General features: G+C 37.2%; 2 protein-coding genes across 2 annotated transcripts; both read left to right on the top strand.

Annotated features, from left to right (window-relative positions):
- Window positions 1–4,138: 4,138 nt before the first annotated feature.
- On the top strand, window positions 4,139–4,897 carry LOC148697167 (uncharacterized). Its single transcript, XM_088693468.1, has one exon. It carries the CDS (start codon window positions 4,139–4,141, stop codon window positions 4,895–4,897), a length of 759 nt encoding a protein of 252 aa, XP_088549594.1.
- Window positions 4,898–8,295: 3,398 nt separating this feature from the next.
- On the top strand, window positions 8,296–14,134 carry LOC137724365 (hydroxyacylglutathione hydrolase cytoplasmic). Its single transcript, XM_088694983.1, has 12 exons — window positions 8,296–8,420; window positions 8,583–8,745; window positions 8,952–9,025; window positions 9,234–9,356; window positions 10,325–10,459; window positions 10,646–10,760; window positions 11,277–11,434; window positions 11,555–11,587; window positions 11,858–11,998; window positions 12,080–12,130; window positions 12,835–12,908; window positions 13,866–14,134. The coding sequence occupies exons 3-5, from the start codon at window positions 9,015–9,017 to the stop codon at window positions 10,419–10,421; spliced, it is 231 nt and encodes a 76-aa protein (XP_088551109.1). The 5' UTR covers window positions 8,296–8,420; window positions 8,583–8,745; window positions 8,952–9,014; the 3' UTR covers window positions 10,422–10,459; window positions 10,646–10,760; window positions 11,277–11,434; window positions 11,555–11,587; window positions 11,858–11,998; window positions 12,080–12,130; window positions 12,835–12,908; window positions 13,866–14,134.
- Window positions 14,135–21,272: the final 7,138 nt, after the last annotated feature.

Here is a 21,272-nt window from a genome sequence, read left to right as displayed (position 1 = left end):
TGTATGAGGTCAACGGACGTATGTACGACGGACCATACTACCTAGCTGACGGCATTTACCCGCGGTGGTCAACATTTGTCAAAACAGTGCCACGTCTGCGAAGTGCAAAGGAAAAACACTTTGCAAGCTGTCAAGAGGGGTGCAGAAAGGATGTGAAGCGTTGTTTCGGTATGCTCCAAGCTCGCTGGGCGATCGTCAGGGATGCTGCCAAATTGTTTGATATAGAGTCACTTCGATCCATCATGATGACGTGCATCATTCTTCACAACATGATTGTGGAAGATGAGTACGATTATGAAGCCGTTGATGAATATGAGCCAGACACGATGAACAATTCAAGAACACGTATATATTATGCTCATGACACCACCGATGAGCCCGTGCAACATGAGCCGTTACAAAGGGATGGACGTTACAATGAAAGGCTCATTCAACGATAGACTGCATTTCAAATGCCAGACATACACAATGCCCGATAAATTGACTTGATAGAGCACCAGTGGGCATTGAAACAAGCTGAAGATAATTAAGTTCATTTAGTGTGTTTTTTTGAATTTGGTATGTTTATGTTATTTTATTTGGTGTGTTTTATTATTTGGTACGTTTATGTAATTTTATTTGGTGTGTTTTATTATTTAGTATGTTTATGTAATTTTTTTAGTGAGTTTTTTTATTATTCAGTATGCTTATGTAATTTTATTTGGTGTGTTTTTGTCATTTCAATAAATATTCTCTTAGTATAAATAACTTACCAAATTCATTTCAATAAATATTCAATAAATTGGAAACAACATAAAGTACTATATTCAATAAATAATAAATTACAACCCAAAGTGATTGGAAAATTATGGGCTCCAATTACAAAAACTACTCTATTCATCATCACTTAACCAATTTGTGGTGCTAGGACCATCTTGGCTTGTTCTCGCTTCTCTTGCACGCCTCATTCGCACCACGTCCACTTTCTCTGACTTCCAAAAAAATTTAGAATTTGGAGACTTCCTTTCTAAAGGCGTGTTCATAATCTCACGATCTCGTTGAGCCCTTCTTTCTTCTCTAACATGTTCCCTTTCTTGCCTAAGTAGCTCTCTTTCTCTCTTATTAGCCTGAAATTCTCTCTCAATAGCTGCATCTTTTGCGTCCTCTCTAGCCTTATCAGCCTCATATTTCGCCAGTTCCCTCGCCAAAGTCAATTCACCTTGGCGAGTAAGTTCTTCCATGAACTTTGCATAATCATTCTTGGAAGCGCTCCCTTTTCTCTTTGAAGCCTTCTTACCTTGAGGCCTAATTGGATAACGGGTCGAACCCGACGCTTGTTCAGGGACGAGCGTTTCGGGCACTTCTTCTGCATCATCTTCATGAACATGCGAGACATGATCGGGTGTAGAGTGTAAAGGGGTGATGTTCATGAAAACTTCTGGACTGACAGGCACAACTCTAAATTTAGGACAATCTTTGACAATATTCCAACATTCCCACCGATTGAATGATTTATTTTTGCTTTTGGTTTTGGTAGCGTACCAAGCTTGTGCTTGAAGTTCCTACACAATGCGGGAGAAGAAATAATTATAATGAAAATAGGTAACAAATAAATAATACAAATAAATAATTATAATGTAAGTAGGTAACAAATAAATAATACAAACAAATAATTATAATGTAAATTTGGGTATAGTACAAACAAATAAATAATATATTGTTACCTGATCCGAGTAATTTTCCCCACTTCGAATATTACTACTAGCTTGTGCCTAGACGTCTCTCCACGTACTAAACGATTGACTAAGTAATTTCCAACGACTGGACATCGATTCTTTGGTTCTTTTCCCACCAATTTCCTCAAGATAATTGGTATAAATAAGACTCTACATTTCTCGCAACTGCATCTCATTACCCGTAAGCGAACTATGAGTAACTTCAACCCAGCTAGTACACAACGCAACATCTTCAAGAAGCGACCAATTCGTACTTGCATCAGTAGTCATTTTGTTGAAAAAAAAAATGGATTGAAACTTTGAGAGAAAGAAAGGAATGTGATTGAAAGTGTTCGCAAGGTTAGACACCATCAAAATCTTGGTTAATCTTGCTGCTCAAAAGGGATGGAAACTTCATCAATTAGATGTTAAATTAGCCTTTCTAAATGGCACTCTGGAGGAAGAAGTGTACGTGGATCAACCACAAGGTTTTGAAGTTCCAAATGAAGAAGAGAGTGTGTATAAGTTAAACAAGGCTCTGTATGGACTCAAACAAGCCCCCAGGGCTTGGTACAGTGAGATAGACTCCTATTTCAACAAAAGTGGATTTAACAAAAGTCCTAGTGAAGCTAGCTTGTATACAAAAACTGGTGAGAATTCTGATATGCTTATTGTGTCCATATATGTTGATGATGTGGTCTTTACTGGCAACTGTGAAGAAATGATTGAAGAATTCAGAAAAGACATGATGAGACAATATCAGATGACGGATCTTGGCTTGTTGCATCACTTCTTGGGAATTGGAGTAATACAAGATGTTACTAAAATCTTCATACATCAACAGAAGTATGCACAATCATTGCTTGGAAGATTCAATCTGGAAGGATGCAAATATGTGGCAACACCATTGATCACAAATGAGAAACTTTGTAAAATGGATGGTTCTGAACCTGCTGATGAAAGTCTATACAGAAAAATGGTTGGGAGTCTACTTTACTTGACTGCCACAAGACCTGACATTATGTATGCAGCCAGTCTCTTATCAAGGTTCATGCATAATCCCACAAGAATTCACATGGGAACTGCTAAAAGAGTACTCAGGTATATCTCAGGGACCTTGGACTATGGAATCAAGTTTAAGAAGGGAGAAGAAGCAATCCTAGTAGGCTTTTGTGACAGTGATTGGGGTGGCAGTGAAGATGACATGAGAAGTACTTCAGGATATGCATTTGCATTTGGTTCTGGAATATTTTCTTGGGCCTCTGTCAAGCAACAAAGTGTTGCACTGTCTACGGCTGAGGCAGAGTATGTGAGTGCTGCAATGGCTACCTCTCAAGCTATATGGTTGAGGTTTGTGTTAAAGGATTTTGGTGAAATGCAAGTGGATGCTACACCACTTATGTGTGACAACACATCAGCAATAGCTATGACTAAGAATCCTATTTTTCACCAGAAAACTAAACATATCAAAAGGAAGTTTCATTTCATAAGGGAAGCATTGCAGGAGAATACCATTGAACTGATCTACTGCAAGTCTCAGGATCAAATGGCAGACATCTTCACCAAAGCTCTACCAAAAGAAAGATTTGTCTATCTCAGAGAAATGCTTAGGATCAAAACCAGAATTCATTTGAAGAGGAGTGTTGGAATTAAATGAAATTTGGTTTTGATCTAATGGCTGAGAAGGAAGGAACCAACAGGTAAGAGAATGCTTAGTCTCATAGGACAAGTGTATGCTTAGATTTCTGTTTTATGAATCAAGGGCTGATATAGCTTGTAAGGAAAGTGTTGTGTTGATATTTTATTGAAAATATATGTGTTTGCTCTCAGTGAGAGCTCTGCACATTCCTCTGAAAACCTTTTCTTCTTCTGTTTTTGACATTCCCCCGAAAATACCAACTTCAAAACATTCTCAGAATTTATCATGGCCTCAGAGCTTAGGTTCTGATCAATTTCAGGACTGGGCGTTTTGTGTGCTTCGTACTTCTGAAAAAAAAGGAGGGAAACTCAATCCCAGATTTTTGAAAACCTCATCTGTTCTTACAAGGTCTCACATGGGTACTTCGAGCAGTGGAGGAGATCTGAGGGCTCCTATCTTTAACGGGTCTAACTACGATTTTTGGTCCATCAAGATGAAGACTATATTCAAATCATATGATCTCTGGAATTTGGTGGACAAGGGTATTGAAAGCGCAGAATCTGGAGATGATTCTAGTGATGAAGATCAAAAGTCGGTGAAGAGCTCAATGAAGATTAATGAAATCAGAGATGCAAAAGCTCTAGGTATCATTCAAGGGGCAGTGTCTGACGAGATCTTTCCTCGAATCTCAAACTTTGAAACCTCCAAGACTGCATGGGATGTTCTTCAACAAGAATTTCGTGGTGACAAATAGGTTAGATCTGTCAAACTACAATGTTTAAGGAGAGATTTTGAGTACACTAGAATGAATGATGGTGAAGCTCTATCTGCTTATTTAACAAGGATGACTGACATTGTGAATCAAATGAAAACTCTTGGTGAAGAACTATCAAACCAAAGATTAGTGCAGAAGATACTTATTAGCCTGCCTAAATCCTATGATTCTATTGCATCTATTATAAAAGAAACTAAGGACCTTGACTCTATTGAGGTTCAGGATGTGATCGGCACATTGAAAGGATATGAGCAGAGGTTAAACAAGCACTCTGAAAGCTTAGCTGAAAAGGCTTTTTCTAGCCTAAGTGTGACTGAGAGAGATAGCAGTTACAAGGCTCAGGGGAACAACTCAAATCAAAAGAAATTTTGGAAAGGAAAAGGGAAGAAATGGGATAACAAGTATACTTCACAATCAAAATCAGAAACTAGCAGTGATTCTACTAAAACCAAGTGTAAAATCTGTGACAAATTACACTATGGTGTTTGCTGGTTCAAGGGAAAACCCAAATGCACCAAGTGTGATAGGTTTGGTCATCTAGCAAAAGATTGTAATCCAAGAAGGAACCAAGCTGTCAACTATGCACATAGAGCAGAAGAAGAGGAAGTAAATGTCTTTTATGCTTGTAGTGTTGCAAGAACTGAAAATAAGAGAGGAATCTGGTACATTGACAGTGGATGCAGTAACCATATGACTGCATATAAATCCCTGTTAATCAACATTGACAAAAGCTTCAATTGCAGAGTTAAAATGGGGAATGGACAACTTGTGGACGCTACTGGAAATTGAACTCTTGTTCTAGAGACAAAGGGTGGAAGAAGATTCATCAAGGATGTGATACTTGTACCTGGCCTTGATGAAAATCTCCTTAGTGTGGGACAAATGATTGCTCATGGCTACTTCTTACTCTTTGGGGACGATATAGTGGAGATCTTTGATGACAGAAGTCTCCAAAACTTGGTAACACAAGTTGGCATGACTAAAAACAAAAGTTTTCCACTTATGCTAGATTACAATGACTCAACTGCTCTAAAAGCAAGCGTTGCAGAGAATTCTTGGTTATGGCACAAGAGGTTTAGACATCTCAACTTTCACAGTTTAAAGAGATTGGAGAGATTACAAATGGTGACTGGACTTCCTGAGTTACAAGAAACTAAAGAACCTTGTGAAGGTTGCATACTGGGGAAGCATCACAGGGACTCATTCGAAACTGGAAATGCATGAAGAGCAAGCCAACCTCTAGAACTCATTCACACAGATGTGTGTGGTCCAATGAAAACACATACACTCAGTGGGAACAGATATTTTCTGTTATTCATTGATGACTGCACCAGGATGGTTTGGGTATACTTCATGAGAAACAAGAGTGAAGTTTTTACAATCTTCAAGAAATTCAAAGTGATGGTTGAACTTCAGAATGGTCTCAAGATCAAAAGACTAAGAAGTGACAGAGGTGGTGAGTTCACTTCCATTGAGTTCCAAGAATTCTGTGAAGGGGTAGGATTACAGAAGCAACTGACTGTGGCCTACACACCACAACAAAATGGTGTAGCTGAGAGGAAGAACAGGACTGTGGTTGAAATGACCAAGCCAATGCTGCATGATAAGAAAATGCCACTTTCCTTTTGGGGTGAGGCAGTCAATGCATTTGTGTATCTTCTAAACAGGTGTCCAACTAAAGCACTTGAGAAGAAAACACCATTTGAGGCATTTAGTGGTAGAAAACCAAGTGTGAAGCACTTGAAGATGTTCGGATCAATCTGCTATGCACAGATACCATCTCAATTAAGACACAAGCTTGAAATCAACAGTATCAAGTGTGTGCTTGTAGGCTATGGAAGCTGTGAGAAGGGTTAAAGGCTCTACAATATTGAGTCACATAAAGTAATTATCTCAAGAAATGTGGTGTTCAAAGAAAATGAAGCATGGAATTGGGAAACCAAGAACATTGACACCATCTCATTTCCATTAACAATGGAAAAAGCACAAGCTGATGTGCAAATTGAGAATGAACCTGTTATACAAGGTGGAAGTCAAAATGATTTTTCAACACCAACACAAGGATCTCAGTCCACTACTTCAAATGCAGAAAGACAAGAATTGCAGGGTTCCTCCACATGAACAACTCCATTAAAAATGAGGAGTTTAGATGAGATCTATGCAGTCAGTAACTATTGTATTGTTGAACTAGAGAGTTTTGAAGAAGCTGAAATGGATCAATCTTGGCAAAAAGCAATGAGTGAAGAAATTGCTATGATTGAGAAAAACTCTACCTGGAAATTAGTAAATAAACCGAGTGATAAACCTGTGATAGGTGTTAAATGGATCTACAAAACCAAACTGAATCTGGATGGATCTATAAAGAAGAACAAAGCAAGATTGGTTGCCAAAGGCTACTCACAACAACCGGGGGTAGATTTCAATGAAACCTTTGCCCCAGTGGCAAGGTTAGACACCATCAGAATCTTGGTTAATCTTGCTGCTCAAAAGGGATGGAAACTTCATCAATGAGATGTTAAATCAGCCTTTCTAAATGGCACTCTAGAGGAAGAAGTGTACGTGGATCAACCACAAGGTTTTGAAGTTCCAAATGAAGAAGAGAGTGTGTATAAGTTAAACAAGGCTCTGTATGGACTCAAACAAGCCCCCAGGGCTTGGTACAGTGAGATAGACTCCTATTTCAACAAAAGTGGATTTAACAAAAGTCCTAGTGAAGCTACCTTGTATACAAAAACTGGTGAGAATTTTGATATGCTTATTGTGTCCATATATGTTGATGATGTGGTCTTTACTGGCAACTGTGAAGAAATGATTGAAGAATTCAGAAAAGACATGATGAGACAATATGAGATGACGGATCTTGGCTTGTTGCATCACTTCTTGGGAATTAGAGTAATACAAGATGTTACTGGAATCTTCATACATCAACAGAAGTATGCACAATCATTGCTTGGAAGATTCAATCTGGAAAGATGCAAATATGTGGCAACACCATTGATCACAAATAAGAAACTTTGTAAAATGGATGGTTCTGAACCTGCTGATGAAAGTCTATACAGAAAAATGGTTGGGAGTCTACTTTACTTGACTGCCACAAGGCCTAACATTATGTATGCAGCCAGTCTCTTATCAAGGTTCATGCATAATCCCATAAGAATTCACATGGGAACTGCTAGGAGAGTACTTAGGTATATCTCAGGGACCTTGGACTATGGAATCAAGTATGAGAAGGGAGAAGAAGCAATCCTAGTAGGCTTCTGTGACAGTGATTGGGGTGGCAGTGAAGATGACATGAGAAGTACTTTAGGATATGCTTTTGCATTTCGTTCTGGAATATTTTCTTGGGCCTCTGTCAAGCAACAAAGTGTTGCACTGTCTACGGCTGAGGCAGAGTATGTGAGTGCTGCAATGGCTACCTCTCAAGCTATATGGTTGAGGTTTGTGTTAAAGGATTTTGGTGAAATGCAAGTGGATGCTACACCACTTATGTGTGACAACACATCAGCAATAGCTATGACTAAGAATCCTATTTTTCACCAGAAAACTAAACATATCAAAAGGAAGTTTCATTTCATAAGGGAAGCATTGCAGGAGAATACCATTGAACTGATCTACTGCAAGTCTCAGGATCAAATGGCAGACATCTTCACCAAAGCTCTACCAAAAGAAAGATTTGTCTATCTCAGAGAAATGCTTGGGATCAAAACCAGAATTCATTTGAAGGGGAGTGTTGGAATTAAATGAAATTTGGTTTTGATCTAATGGCTGAGAAGGAAGGAACCAACAGTTAAGAGAATGCTTAGTCTCATAGGACAAGTGTATGCTTAGATTTCTGTTATATGAATCAAGGGCTGATATAGCTTGTAAGGAAAGTGTTGTGTTGATATTTTAATGAAAATATCTGTGTTTGCTCTCAGTGAGAGCTCTGCACATTCCTCTGAAAACCTTTTCTTCTTCTGTTTTTGACATTCCCCCGAAAATACCAACTTCAAAACATTCTCAGAATTTATCAGTTTTCGTGTAAGGTTTGTTCCTGATCAGTTTTCCTTCACTTTTAACCATCTATGCAATTATATTGCTTTAGATTACTATTTCAAATTGAGGTTGTTAATGCGTTTTGGAATTTTTGTGACTGTTGGAAATTTTTGGGTTTAATGATTTTTATTTCAAATATTCAGTTTTAAGTAGCATAACAACAATGCATAAGGAGGACAATCCAGAGCAAGTGTAGCCACTATAAACAATAAGGATTCCAGTATTGCGCAACACAGCGGTGTACAAAATGGAGCCCGTGTACAGCCCCAATTACATGGTACAGATTTCTAAGTATCAGTTCTCCTTCAGTCTAGAAAATTTATGTGTTTGAAGGAGTTTGGGAATCTTAGATAATTGTGTTCTCTTTTAACATCTGAGTTGCCCATTTTGTTTGATTTTCATTTCTTGGCAATATTTTCCCGCGACTGATTTAATGTAGGAGGTTCTGATACACCCGTTGCAAGCATGCTTCCCGGACAGCTGAAGCTTCAGCGTCCCAGAGAAGCTCCCGAACTATTCCAAAGGCTCCAACTTCTCAGAGAAGCTCCCGAACTGTTCCAAAGGCTCCGACTTCTCAAAAACACCCACTACACTAGCGAAGGGTAAGTTCACACCCAAGACCATGGATTTTGTTGCACTCAATGGTGGGGAATGTAGGCATATTTTCACTGTTATATAGCAATCTTATTGTTTCAATGCTAGAGTCTCTCTCCCAAATAGGCGATTTAGTAATGAGTTTAAAGTGCTGGTATATGATATATAAATAAATGCGAATAATTATGTATTAACTTTTTTCTGTTGGTTTTAGCCCCAGGAGAAGCGTTCAAGGGCTTTGCCTTTTAGTTTGGGTGTATAAGCCTTGGTTTCATGAATGGGATGCAGGTAATGTTATACGCTTATGAACACTTGATTAAAATTCTCGAATTTCCTGTATTTCTAAGTGCGGAACAAATTTATAGCATGTTTTTAAAAGCAGAAAGGTTGTATCCACCCTTTTCATCTCAATTTCCGATTATCCTAATTAGGGTTTTATTAATTAATTATGCTTAAATATTGATCAGTTCTTAATTCAATTGTTATTGGTGTTTAGAATTATTGACGAGAGTACCAATAAAGCAGCAGTTGTGGATCCAGTTGAACCTGAGAAGGTTCTGAAAGCAGCCCAAGAACATGGCGTCCGTATCAAGCTCATCCTCACCACTCGCCATTACTGGTCTATTTAGATTTTCTCATCCTATCCCTCATATTCATACTGATATATATATATATTTGTTTTGGGTATTTTAGTACTTTCCAGAAATGGATTTATGGGGATTTATATCTTAGTTGGGTACATGTTGCGGATTCATATTCAAGGAAAAATGATGCCCGCTCTTGAGGTCTCTTTCTTGCGTCGATTGATCGTCTTGCTATGATTTCGAGTTGTTGCGATTAGATCTTGAAATTGTATTGTACGATTTAATTAGTATAGTGGTCCTCACAAATCACCACCGATGTAGCACCTAATTAATCGTATTCAATGTTGTGGTCTGAAAAGAAGCACTAATTAAGGGAGTAATATTTAAGGTTGGAGATAAAAGATTCGCTATAGCTGATAGCTCTAGATGTGTAATTAACTAATTATCATAAAAATTAGCTCTTTTGGTTAATCCAATTAGTTGATGTAAGGAATATATTTTGACTTATGCAACTGCATGCTCTCATGGATTTCCCCAAAAGATTGGATTTTCAGTTTTTGGGAATGTTTACAATTTAGTTTTTTGATCTTTTCTTGAAAGGATATGAAATTGGAAATCCAAAATATCACGTTTTTGTTGAAATTATTTGATTTTTGGTTCAAAAATTTGAATCCAAGGGTCCCGTTGGTCCCTTTTTGACCTTATTTTATGTTTTATATATTTATTACATTTTGTTGTTAGCTATGAATTTATGAATGTATGAAAACAGTGGATGCTAAATTTAGGGGGATATTGCTCAAATGAAGATATTTTTGTGTGGATATTTAGTATTAGTGCGATTTCTGCTTCTTGAATTGGGGCAAATAGCACTTTGATATTGCTTTTGGACTTCAGAAAAAGTTTCCCCTTTTATGAACACGTAGCCGAGTAATTTTAGGAAACATGTGAAATTATAGAAGTTTCTACGTTGAATTCACTTTATTTCACTTTGAATCGTTGTCAGGGGACTGCTTTTGGGAACATGGTGGTGCATGAGGAAGTTCTTCGGGTTATCCAAACGTTCAGAGGTTAACTTTCCGTTTGGAGATTCTAGAAAATAAGTTGTAGTCATGGATTTTCAGCAAGAGAAGTTCGTCAGGTTAGTTTGACAATTAGTGCTTCCCAATATTTATTTGTTTCATTTAAAATGGTCTCCAACGACATCCATAATTTTGTGTTAAGTTTTTTTGTTTTTGGTTTAGGGCACTTATATGGTAATGCCTGTGTTCTCTAGCTCCTCCTCTGACTCTCCTTTCTGTTTCTTCTTCTTTCCTCTCGCTACAAGTTGCAAATATGGTGGAATCGGTGGAGCTTCCCACTAGCCTCAGCATCCTTCCTTTCCGAAACAAGGTCCTCTTACCTAGCGCCATCATTCGAATTCGCTGCACTTCACCCAACAGGTACCTTTGAGCCTTAATCCTTCTCTTTTCATGCTTTATAGTGAAATATGTATTTGTGGATGGTTTTGTTTTGTGGGATTTTTGAGTATCAATTCATTACTAGGGGCTGTTATCCAGATAATGTATCATTTTTCTGGTAATAGACAGTGGATGCGTGATGTATGTGAAGCATCTGTCAATGAATTCAGCTTTCATATATCAAGTTAACCAAGTCCATGTTTTCTTAATCACTCAATTAATCAAGTTCTTAGTTTTCTTTCGTTTCCGATTAATTCGCTGAGTTTAGGCAAAAAATGACAGTAGAGGGAGCTTTCCATCACTACTTTCCGTATGGGTTTCTTTTTTTTCATTTCAATTTCTCTTTTTATTAGATAAATTGTGGGGCGTTTAAAAGGGTGAATTTAACATGATTGGATTACAACTTCCTTATATACTGTAAGAGGGGGAGTAGGGTTGCTATATTCAAGTTCACTTTTTTATTTTTACTTGAATTTGATTTTATTTTTTTTGCGACAGGTTGAGAATGTGAAAGCTCTGCTGGAGGCCGAGGTGAGAAGTTTAATTTAATTCATGATTTATTGTTGGTTTTTAACGATGGATTGAAGAAGATGAAGTTCACAGTGATGACTGGAGACGAACAGATCCTCTCCTTAAACGTCGATCCCCACAAGACTGTAAGACCCTTACTTTTCACTTCAGCAGAAACCCTTAATTGATTTTATAGTTCTTTCAATTAATTTGGAAGTTGAAGATCTACTCTTTTTTTTTAACTTGATTTGATTTTTTTGTGATAGGTTGAGAATGTGAAAGTTCTGCTGGAGGTGGAGGTGAGAGGTTTAATTTAATTCATGATTTTTGTTTTTTTTTTTTTTTAACTTTTTTTTTTGTGGGATTGTGCTGTTTTGGGGGAAAACAATATTAAATTGAAGTAATGTTTAGATATTTCTGTAATTGGGATTTAGAGTAAGAGATGAAGAACTGAATGTGATTGCAGAATTAAAAGTTCAGAACTTTTTTGGTTTGGAAGCTGATTTTAATTTCAGTTAGTTGATTAGTTAATAGAGAAATGTATAACAAATGCGTGATATGTTTTTCAGTGCATATAAGCAGACACATATGCTGTTTTAGCAACAGCAGCTGCTATATAATGGTAGGGCGATGAGGAATTCTGAGATGCTAAGTGCTCTTGGTGTCAGAGATGAAGACTTTATAATGATCGTATCCAATGCCGCCTCGAGGTATACATGATAATGTTGTACTTTATATGCAATTCACTGTATGATGTTCGTGTATTTAATGGGCCTGTGAATATATTTCAGTGCACCCACCAATTGGTTTTATCATCATACATCATCGTGAGAAGTGGGATGGTGAGTTTCTCAATACAGTTAATTTTTGTGCAAATAATTCTTATTCTTTGATTAAGTTCACCATTCATGCTTTTAAAGATAAGAATTGCAACGCTCTCTCAGATGTTAGTTTTGGGAGGCAAAGTTTTAAGCTTTCTGCATTAAATGTCCTGTTTTCGGGACGAAATTTGGTGTTTTAAGATGTCATGAACGAATTGTTGCTGGTTGGGTTTAGTGTTGTTGCGAATTTACTTGAGATCCTCAATATCCCATTTATGCTTCCTATAATCATATTCTTTATGCAATTATCACTCTTCTACAGTTTACATTTGGATTTGATTCTTTGCTGATGCGATGTTGTGATGGGGTTTATTAATTTTCAATATTCTTCGACTTTTTTTAATTTGCAAAATCTAATTCCCTATAGAATTTATAACATACAATCAGTTTCTTTTTAGTTGGATTCAAATATTGTTCATTGCGCTGTTATAACACTCCTTTATAGTTAGGTTGAAAACCATATCAATAGATTCTTTATTTGGTTGGTCCAATCTGTAACAGATGAGATTGTTTTGTTTGATGTTTCAATCAAAATTTGATCTTTTTTGTGTGTGAAATTATAATGGAATCACAAATCAAGTATATCTTAGATTCTTGGTTGTATACTCACCTTCCCACAACTATTATATTGTCTATTGACTGGATGTTTTTTTTATAATTTCCAGGATTTACGGTTGCAATGCTTTTGATACATGTGGTAAGGAGGAAGCCGCTACTCTTATGGAGCTTCTTTGGCATGGTAAGTTGAAGTTGCATGTCAATTTTTTTTTTTCATGGAATTCATTATCTTGCTATCTTGGCAATTAGCAATATCTAACGATTGGTAAAATGTAAGAATAAATGTGTTGAAGTTTGAAGGTTGAAAGTCTTGAATCAATTATAAGAAAGAACAATCTCCTATTAACTGTTAAAACTCCCTCTTATATTTAGTAAGTAGAATCGTACACATGAAAGTGAATTTTAACATCTCTAACTTAGATTTCTTAATAATTTGATCCGTCTTTCTTTCATTTGTGTTCGACTATTTTACTTTTTTTCTATATAAGTACGACTATTGATTGAAAGCCACAGAAAATACCCAACGGCTGAGAAACTGTTTTTGTTACAAGAATAGATTATGATGTAAAGCTTAAATTTTGGGCACTTAAATATATGTGTTTTGTTTGGCAATTACAATCACTCGCATGAAAATCCATTTGGATTCGTTCTGGTCTCCAAGAATTTTTCTTTGTTTGATTATTGATTTAAGTTATGTGGCGGGAGTTTAGGTTTTGCTTTTCTGCCCATGTATATTTGATTTGAAATGAACTGTTCAATTTGCTGTATATAAATTAGTAATCAAAAAGCTCCAAGGAGAGGTAAATTAGAAACAATGGTGGAAGAGTGATGGAGTTGAGCAATTGATAGTTTATAGGGCTTACTTGAATTTCTGTATGATGTCCACGGTATTGATAGATCATTGAGACTGACCGACTGGTTGATTAATCACTAATTTGAAATACTTTAACTGTTAACTTTTCTTTAATTCCTTTTCGTTTTGTATTTTCATTGGATTCGAAAAATGAAACGAATCCAATCAGCTACTTAGCCTTTGAATATTTTTACATCTTGATGCTTACTTTAAATATGTTAATTTGTCCCCGTTTCAATAAAATTTTGTGCGATGTGAACAATGTGGGTTATTCTCAATCTTCAGATGGTGGTTATTTGGCAACTGTTGCAAACATGGCTAATTAGTCTTTGAAATACAGAGCTGAGGATGAGAGCAACTACATGAGCTAGAATTGTGTTTGTATCATTCTAAATTATTCGTTTGGTTACCGATAGAAAATATGGTTGCCAAGTCCAGTTTTTTTATTTTCATCATCTTAAACATTTTCCTTTGATAGCACTTTGTTTTGATTTGTGAACGAACTATATACTTTATATTTATCTTAGGTCACAGTGTAATGTTTAACGATTGAATTTGTAAGAAGGTTTAGCAGTTTTTTCAGAAACTTGCAATTCCTATCAGATGCTCAAATATTATGTCTTCTATTTTTCTGCTTTCCCTTTTCCGTGTTTTTCCCCATATAGTAGGCTTAGCACTTGAAACTATGAGTATAATACTAATGGCACAATACAATCCACAAATGAATGATTTCTTATAGCATGCATATCCGTCTATAGCAAGCAAAGTTTTACTTCATTGGTTCTTAGGTACTACGTCGTCTTTTAAGTTAGTTTGCGTGGAAATTATTCATGCATGTCACGACTAATATATTCAATTCCCGCAGCAATGCACGGACATATTTTCTTATAAATAACATGAAGCTTGAGAAAGGGGCTTTCCCTATAGCTAAAAAATTATCTATATGCTAAAATCCGGGGGAAAAAAATGTTCATGAGCAGTGTAATGGTGGAAATGCCCTTGCTGGCTTCTCATTTTTCCCTTCCTCCGCCTGCTTGGTACAGTTAAATGGCGCTTTTGCGCATCCTGGACACGCATCCGTCATCGTCGTTTCTTTGTTTTGGGTGCGTTTTCACCATTGTTCTTTCCGTTTCCATTTCTTTCTTTTACAGATTTGTGGTTTTACAGAAAAAGGGAAAAAAGTGATGAATCTGGAGGAAAGTGGGAAATGCACTGAGCAAGTGCTTGGACAAATGTTTTTAATTGAGTTGTAAATTTTATTTCAGTATTAGACTTTGTATGAATATACATTTGAATAATCATTTTGCAGTTTTTAATTAAATGAGTCTCGGTAATTTGTATTAGTTTTAATCTGAACAAGTGCACTTATCAGTTTGTGTGGGTTAACTAAATCGATGCATATCTTGCCAGTTAGCAATATGTATTTGAAGGAATATTTTAAATAAATCCTTTATTAAAAATACGTTTAAACAATTGGTCTTTGGTTCTATATGTTTGATAAAAATTGGGTGGAAGGAGTAACCAATTTGATTGAAGTGTGTTATCACCATTCTGTTATATGCTTAAATGAATTGGGTTAGAACTTACCCTGTGGTTTTTTATCGGTAGCAGCATTTGGACACAAAAGATTGTGAAATGCTAAGGTATATACATGAAGAAAATATTGGGAAATTCATGATGTGTTAAGCTATTTACACAACAAAAAATATTGGAGAACATTGTTTTATTTAGATTGATAGAGGGTGGTAGAAGTTGTTCAGCAGAATAGCAAAAGCTTTCTTCCAGTTGTGTTGGTTGTCAAGAAGGCAACCTACACAACACAAAAAGAAAATAAAATATTGTAACACATGTATTAAGCTATTGAGAAGAATTAAGTACCAGAGTTTACTATTTTATTCCAATTTTATTCATCTGAGGTTTGATTTCAGGATTATGTGTTTTCTGTTTAGTTGTGATTCAGTATGGGTTTATCTAGGGTTGTGGCTAAGTTTATATTAATGTTAATTTACATTTTTTTATTTTCCTGTAAATTTATATGAGTTTTTTTTATTGTTAATTTAGTAATGCTAGGGAAAATTGTGAATTCTAGATTGGTTTGAGCATTTTTTTATTTATTTCAGTTGCAGCTTCATTGTTTCTTTTTTACTGAATTTTTTTGGGTCCCTACCCGGTGCTGAAATCTCACTGTTGCTATTAATTGCTGTTGAAATCTGACTTTTACCATTAATTCTATACATGTCATGTGTTATGCTGTTGTTGTATTCCATTCAAATCAATGCAGTTTATCTTGGTATATATTTTCTCTACAACAATAATTGGGGATTTTAGTTTAAATTATCACTGATTCATTTTTTATTTGGCATTGAAATTTTGTTAATTTGAACGGCAGGTGGCTATGACATGGAAGAAAAAGTTTCAAGAGCTTATGATCTTGCTACACTTAAGTATTGGGATTCTCAACTCATAAACTTTATGGTAGGGTGCTAACAATTGGAGTTTTATGAGTTTGAGCTTTTTGTAAGAATAGGGAAGTAAGAAATACCAACCTCCAAGTGAAAGATAAATCTATGGTAGAAATGAATGACACTTGTCAAGATCCTACATAGTTTGTTATAAGGTTGTTAGATAGCAGTTAGTCCTTAGCTTAGTAAGAAGGTGTTGTAACTACATATAACAGTCTTTGGTAAACTGTAAAGTGAGTGAAAAATAACAAGTCTTTTCTTCTCTCTAAATCTGTTTTCCCTCCTGACTCTCTCTCTCTCTCTCATTTCTTCTTCTTTCTTCTGCATTCTTTCTTCTTTCTTCATCTTTAAGTTTTCTGCAATTCTTACATGGTATCATCGCCGTAGGTAAATCCAAAGCTTCCGCATACTATCTGATACATATATTTCTTTCTCTCAATCCTCTGATTTGTAAACTTTTCTGAGATTTCTGGGCTCATCAAAGTCCCGATACTCAAGATCCTCGTCTCTTATATAGTTGCCCACCAACTGTTCGATAAAAGTTCGAAGTCAAGTACTCTCTTGTTGTTTCACCAATGGTTACCGCAGCGCAATTGCATATTGTGCAATCACCCATTACAAGTCTCATCTCTACAGTGTCGTCTTCTGTTACAGTCAAGTTGGATGATTCAAACTATCTTGTATGGAGTTTTCAGATCAATCTTCTGCTTGACAGTCATGGAATTCTTGGGTTTGTTGATGGGTCGAAGCAATGTCCACCAAGGTTTCTTGATGAAGCGAATATTGAAGGGGTTGAAACTGATGCCTATCAGGTTTGGAAAATGCATGATCGGGCTCTTATGCAGCTTCTCATCGCTACATTGTCCTCCACTGCGATCTCCTGTGTGCTTGGCAGTACAACTTCTCATGCAATGTGGACAAATCTCAAAGAAAGGTTTTCTACAGTTACAAAGACAACCATCTTTCAGATGAAGACAGAGCTTCAGAACATACAAAAAGGGTCTGATTCAGTGTCTGTCTATCTGCAAAGGATCAAAGATGCCAGAGATCATCTTGCTGCAGCTGGTGTTCGATTTGATGATGATGACATAATCATCCTTGCTCTAAAAGGGTTGTCTGCTGATTATAATACATTTCGGTGTGTTATTAGAGGCCGAGAGAATGGGATTTCTCTGAAAGAATTTCGATCACAGCTTCTTGCTGAAGAAGCTATAATTGGACAGTCATGTGAATCTTCCTTGTCTTTTGGAACTGCAATGGTTGCAAGCACTCAATCTGAAAAAGGCAAAGCTCTTAGTCTTGATCACAGTTCAAGCCAAGACTACAGTTTTAATGGTGGATCTACTTCTAATGGATTTCACTCTGGACAAGGGTCATCTTCTTCACATGGCTCTGAACATATTAATGGCAGTTATGGCAATACAATGTCTTCTGGGGGATACAAGGGGACACATTACAGAGGTAAAGGAAGAGGCAGATTTCAGTATAACAATGGTCCCAGATTTCACTCTCCACCATACAATTCCAGTCCTGGAATTCTTGGCGCCCCAAAGGCTTTTCAACACACCTGTCCTGATCATCCAAATGCGATCCCCACTTGTCAAATCTGTAACAAAAAAGGTCATGTGGCTGCAGATTGCTTTCAAAGGCATAATACATCAACTGCTGGACATGGAGCAGCTATTCAATGTCAAATTTGTTGGAAGTTTGGACACTCTGCTACTCAATGTTACCACAGAAACAACTTTGCATATCAAGGGAGACCACCCTCAGTTAATCTCACTGCGATGCAAGCAAGTCACAATCCTTCTTCATCATCTGAACAGTTCTGGGTTGCGGATACTGGTGCCACATCTCATTTGACTTCAGAGCTTGCGAATCTTGACATGGCTACTCATTACCAAGGCACAGATACAATAACCACTGCCAGTGGTGCAGGTTTGACAATTTCTAAGATTGGTACATCTACACTGCAAGCTCCCAGCCACATCTTTACACTGAACAATGTGTTGCACGTTCCTAAACTTTCACAACACTTATTATCCATATATCAACTCTGCAAGGATAACAAGTGTAGATTCATATGTGATGATATTTCCTTTTGGGTTCAGGACAAAATCACAGGGAAAATTCTTCTCAAGGGGTTGTGTAAAGCTGGCTATTACCCCATCCCGTTTAAGTCTCCACAGCAGAAATCACCTGCATCATCCACATTACATGCATGTTATCTAGCCAAACCAGTTACTACAAGCTTATGGCATCAACGATTAGGGCATCCCTCAAATAAAGTCACCTCTGCAATGCTTCAACACATCAACCCTTCTACATTCGCAGATACCTGTCACATCATTTGTACTCCTTGTTTGGAAGGCAAATTTACAAAGTTGTCTTTTTCTTTTCTGCAACTAAGTCTGTAACTCCATTAGAGGTTATTCATAGTGATGTATGGAGACCTGCCCCTGTGCTGTCATTTGAAGGGTATAGGTACTATGTTAGTTTTGTGGATGAATGTACTCGATACACATGGATTTTTCCATTAAGAAATAAAGCATAAGTTTTTCAAATCTTTGTTAAGTTTCATGCCTACTTACATACCCAGTTTTCTGCACATATTAAAATCTTCCAAAGTGATGGTGGTGGTGAATTCATAAGTCATCAATTTCAACATTTTCTCACAACCAAAGGCATTGTGCATAAAAAATCTTGCCCATACACTCCAGAGAAAAATGGATTGGCAGAAAGGAAGCACAGACATATTTTGGAAACTGCCATCACCTTATTGCAAACAGCTACACTTCCTTCCAAATTCTGGTTCTTTGCTTGTTCCACAACCATTTATCTGATAAATCGAATGCCTTGTATTTCCTTACAAATGCAATCTCCTTACCAGTTATTAATTGGTCACTCTCCACCTCTTACACACCTCAAAGTATTTGGGTGTGCTTGTTACCCTCTCTTAAAACCTTATAATAGCTCCAAACTCCAACCCAAAACCACAACATGTACATTTTTGGGATATCCAGCTAACTACAAAGGTTTTATCTGTCTAGATGGAATCACAAACAAAATCTATATTTCTAGACATGTTCTCTTTGATGAAACACTGTTCCCATACTCCACCACATTATCTGTTATATCTCTGATGCCTTCATCCACATCCAAGTCATTACTTCATTCATCTGCACCATTCATACCATCGGTGTCATTGCATAATCATGTCACTTTACCATCATCACATCTTCATTCATCTTCACCTCAAGCCTCAGAGTTCTTGAGTCCATTTTCATCTAGTGCCACAGATTCCTTGTTTGCATCTACAACCTCAGAGTGTTTTCAACCACAATCATGTACAACTTCAGAATCTATTCAACCATCTTCACTGCATAATTCCATGTCACTGTTACCCTCTTCACCCATAGTGTCTAGCCCTCATGCTGTTACACAGTTCCCTATCCCTGCTGATCCTGATTTCCAACAAGACTATCTAATTGTTGATCATCCTATCCATATGAATCTGCATCCAATGCAAACTCGTTCCAAAAGTGGCATTGTCAAAAGAAAGCTTATTCTGCATCAGTGGCTCTCCCTTCACCACTTCTAGAACCCAAAACATTCAAAGTAGCTGCAAAAGTGAAAGAGTGGCAGTCTGCTATGCAAGAGGAAATTGCTGCTTTAAATTCTCAGCAAACATGGTCTCTTGTTCCTCTTCCACCCCATAAAAATCTTGTTGGTTGTAAGTGGGTGTACAGAATTAAAAGGAATGCAGATGGTTCCATCTCCCGATACAAAGCCAGGCTTGTTGCAAAGGGGTACAGTCAGGAGGAAGGCATTGATTATGGTGAAACATTCAGTCCAGTGGTTAAACCTACAACCATTCGATTAATCCTAGCATTGGCAGCACAGTTTCATTGGCCTCTTCGCCAACTGGATGTTAAAAATGCATTCTTACATGGTTTACTCAATGAAGAGGTGTATATGGAACAACCTCTAGGCTTTCAAAGTTCTAGTCATCCCTCCACTTATGTATGCAAGCTTCAAAAATCTCTATATGGTCTAAAACAGGCCCCTCAAGCCTGGAATGAACGGTTTACAAGTTTTTTGCCTGGATTGGGGTTTCGACAGTCTCCAGCAGATCCTTCTTTGTTTGTTAAACATACATCAGAGGGCACGGTTGTTCTCTTGCTTTATGTGGATGATGTGATTCTCACAGGGAGTGATTCCCAGTTGGTTTCCAATGTTATTACAGCTCTCACTATGGAATTTGATATGAAGGATTTGGGAGTTCTGCACTATTTCTTAAGGCTTCAGATTCAATACACTTCTGATGGTCTCTTTGTTTCTCAATCCAAATACACCAAGGAGTTGATTGACAAGGTTGACCTTCAAGATTGTAAACCTTGTGCTACTCCTTGTCTTCCCTATCACAGACTGATCAAAGATGATGGGAAACCTTATCACAGTCCTGACCAGTATCGAAGTATTGTAGGTGCACTGCAATACCTCACGTTTACTCGACCTGATATCGCGTTTTTAGTTAATTAAGCTTGCCAGTTTATGCACAATCCTATGGAATCCCATGTAATTGCAGTCAAACGAATAATTCGATATCTCAAAGGCACTTTGGGGTATGGGATTCGATTTCAATCAGGAGCACTCTATTTGCAATCCTATAGTGATGCAGATTGGGCTGGCGACCCCAACGATCGAAGATCTACATCTGGTTTCATTGTATTTCTTGGTTCCAATCCAATTTCTTGGGCTTCAAAGAAGCAACATACTGTTTCTTGGTCTTCCACAGAGGCTGAATATCGAGCTTTTGCCATCACTGCAGTTGAGCTTGCCTGGATACGCCAATTGTTCTGTGATCTTCACATTCCTTTGCCCTTGCCTCCCATGATACATTGTGACAATGTTTCTGCCATCGCTCTATCCACCAATCCCGTGTTTCATGCTAAGTCCAAACACATTGAAATCGATTACCACTTTGTGCGAGAATGAGTCACACGAGGAGATCTCCAAATTCAACATGTTTCTTCATCTGATCAGTCCGCTGACATTTTGACTAAGGGTCTGTCTGTGCCATTGTTTCAGTTGCATTGTGGCAATCTCATGCTCAGCTCCTACACGCATGAGCTTGAGGGGGGATGTAAGAATAGTGAAGTAAGAAATACCAACCTCCAAGTGAAAGATAAATCTATGGCAGAAATGAATGACACTTGTCAAGATCCTA

The sequence above is a fragment of the Pyrus communis genome, chromosome 5, assembly GCF_041283825.1.
Source record: "Pyrus communis isolate YQ-2024b chromosome 5, ASM4128382v1, whole genome shotgun sequence".
In the NCBI taxonomy this organism is placed as follows: domain Eukaryota; kingdom Viridiplantae; phylum Streptophyta; class Magnoliopsida; order Rosales; family Rosaceae; genus Pyrus; species Pyrus communis.
The sequence above is the reverse complement of the archived record's forward strand: the minus strand, read 5'-3'. Positions and strand labels throughout refer to the sequence as shown.

Coding starts and splice junctions, on each gene's coding strand:
- LOC148697167 (XM_088693468.1), top strand. CDS start 4,139: ATGAATGATGGTGAAGCTCTATCTGCTTATTTAACAAGGATGACTGAC.
- LOC137724365 (XM_088694983.1), top strand. Junction 9,357..10,324: donor CTCACCACTCGCCATTACTG/GTCTATTTAGAT, acceptor AATCGTTGTCAG/GGGACTGCTTTTGGGAACAT.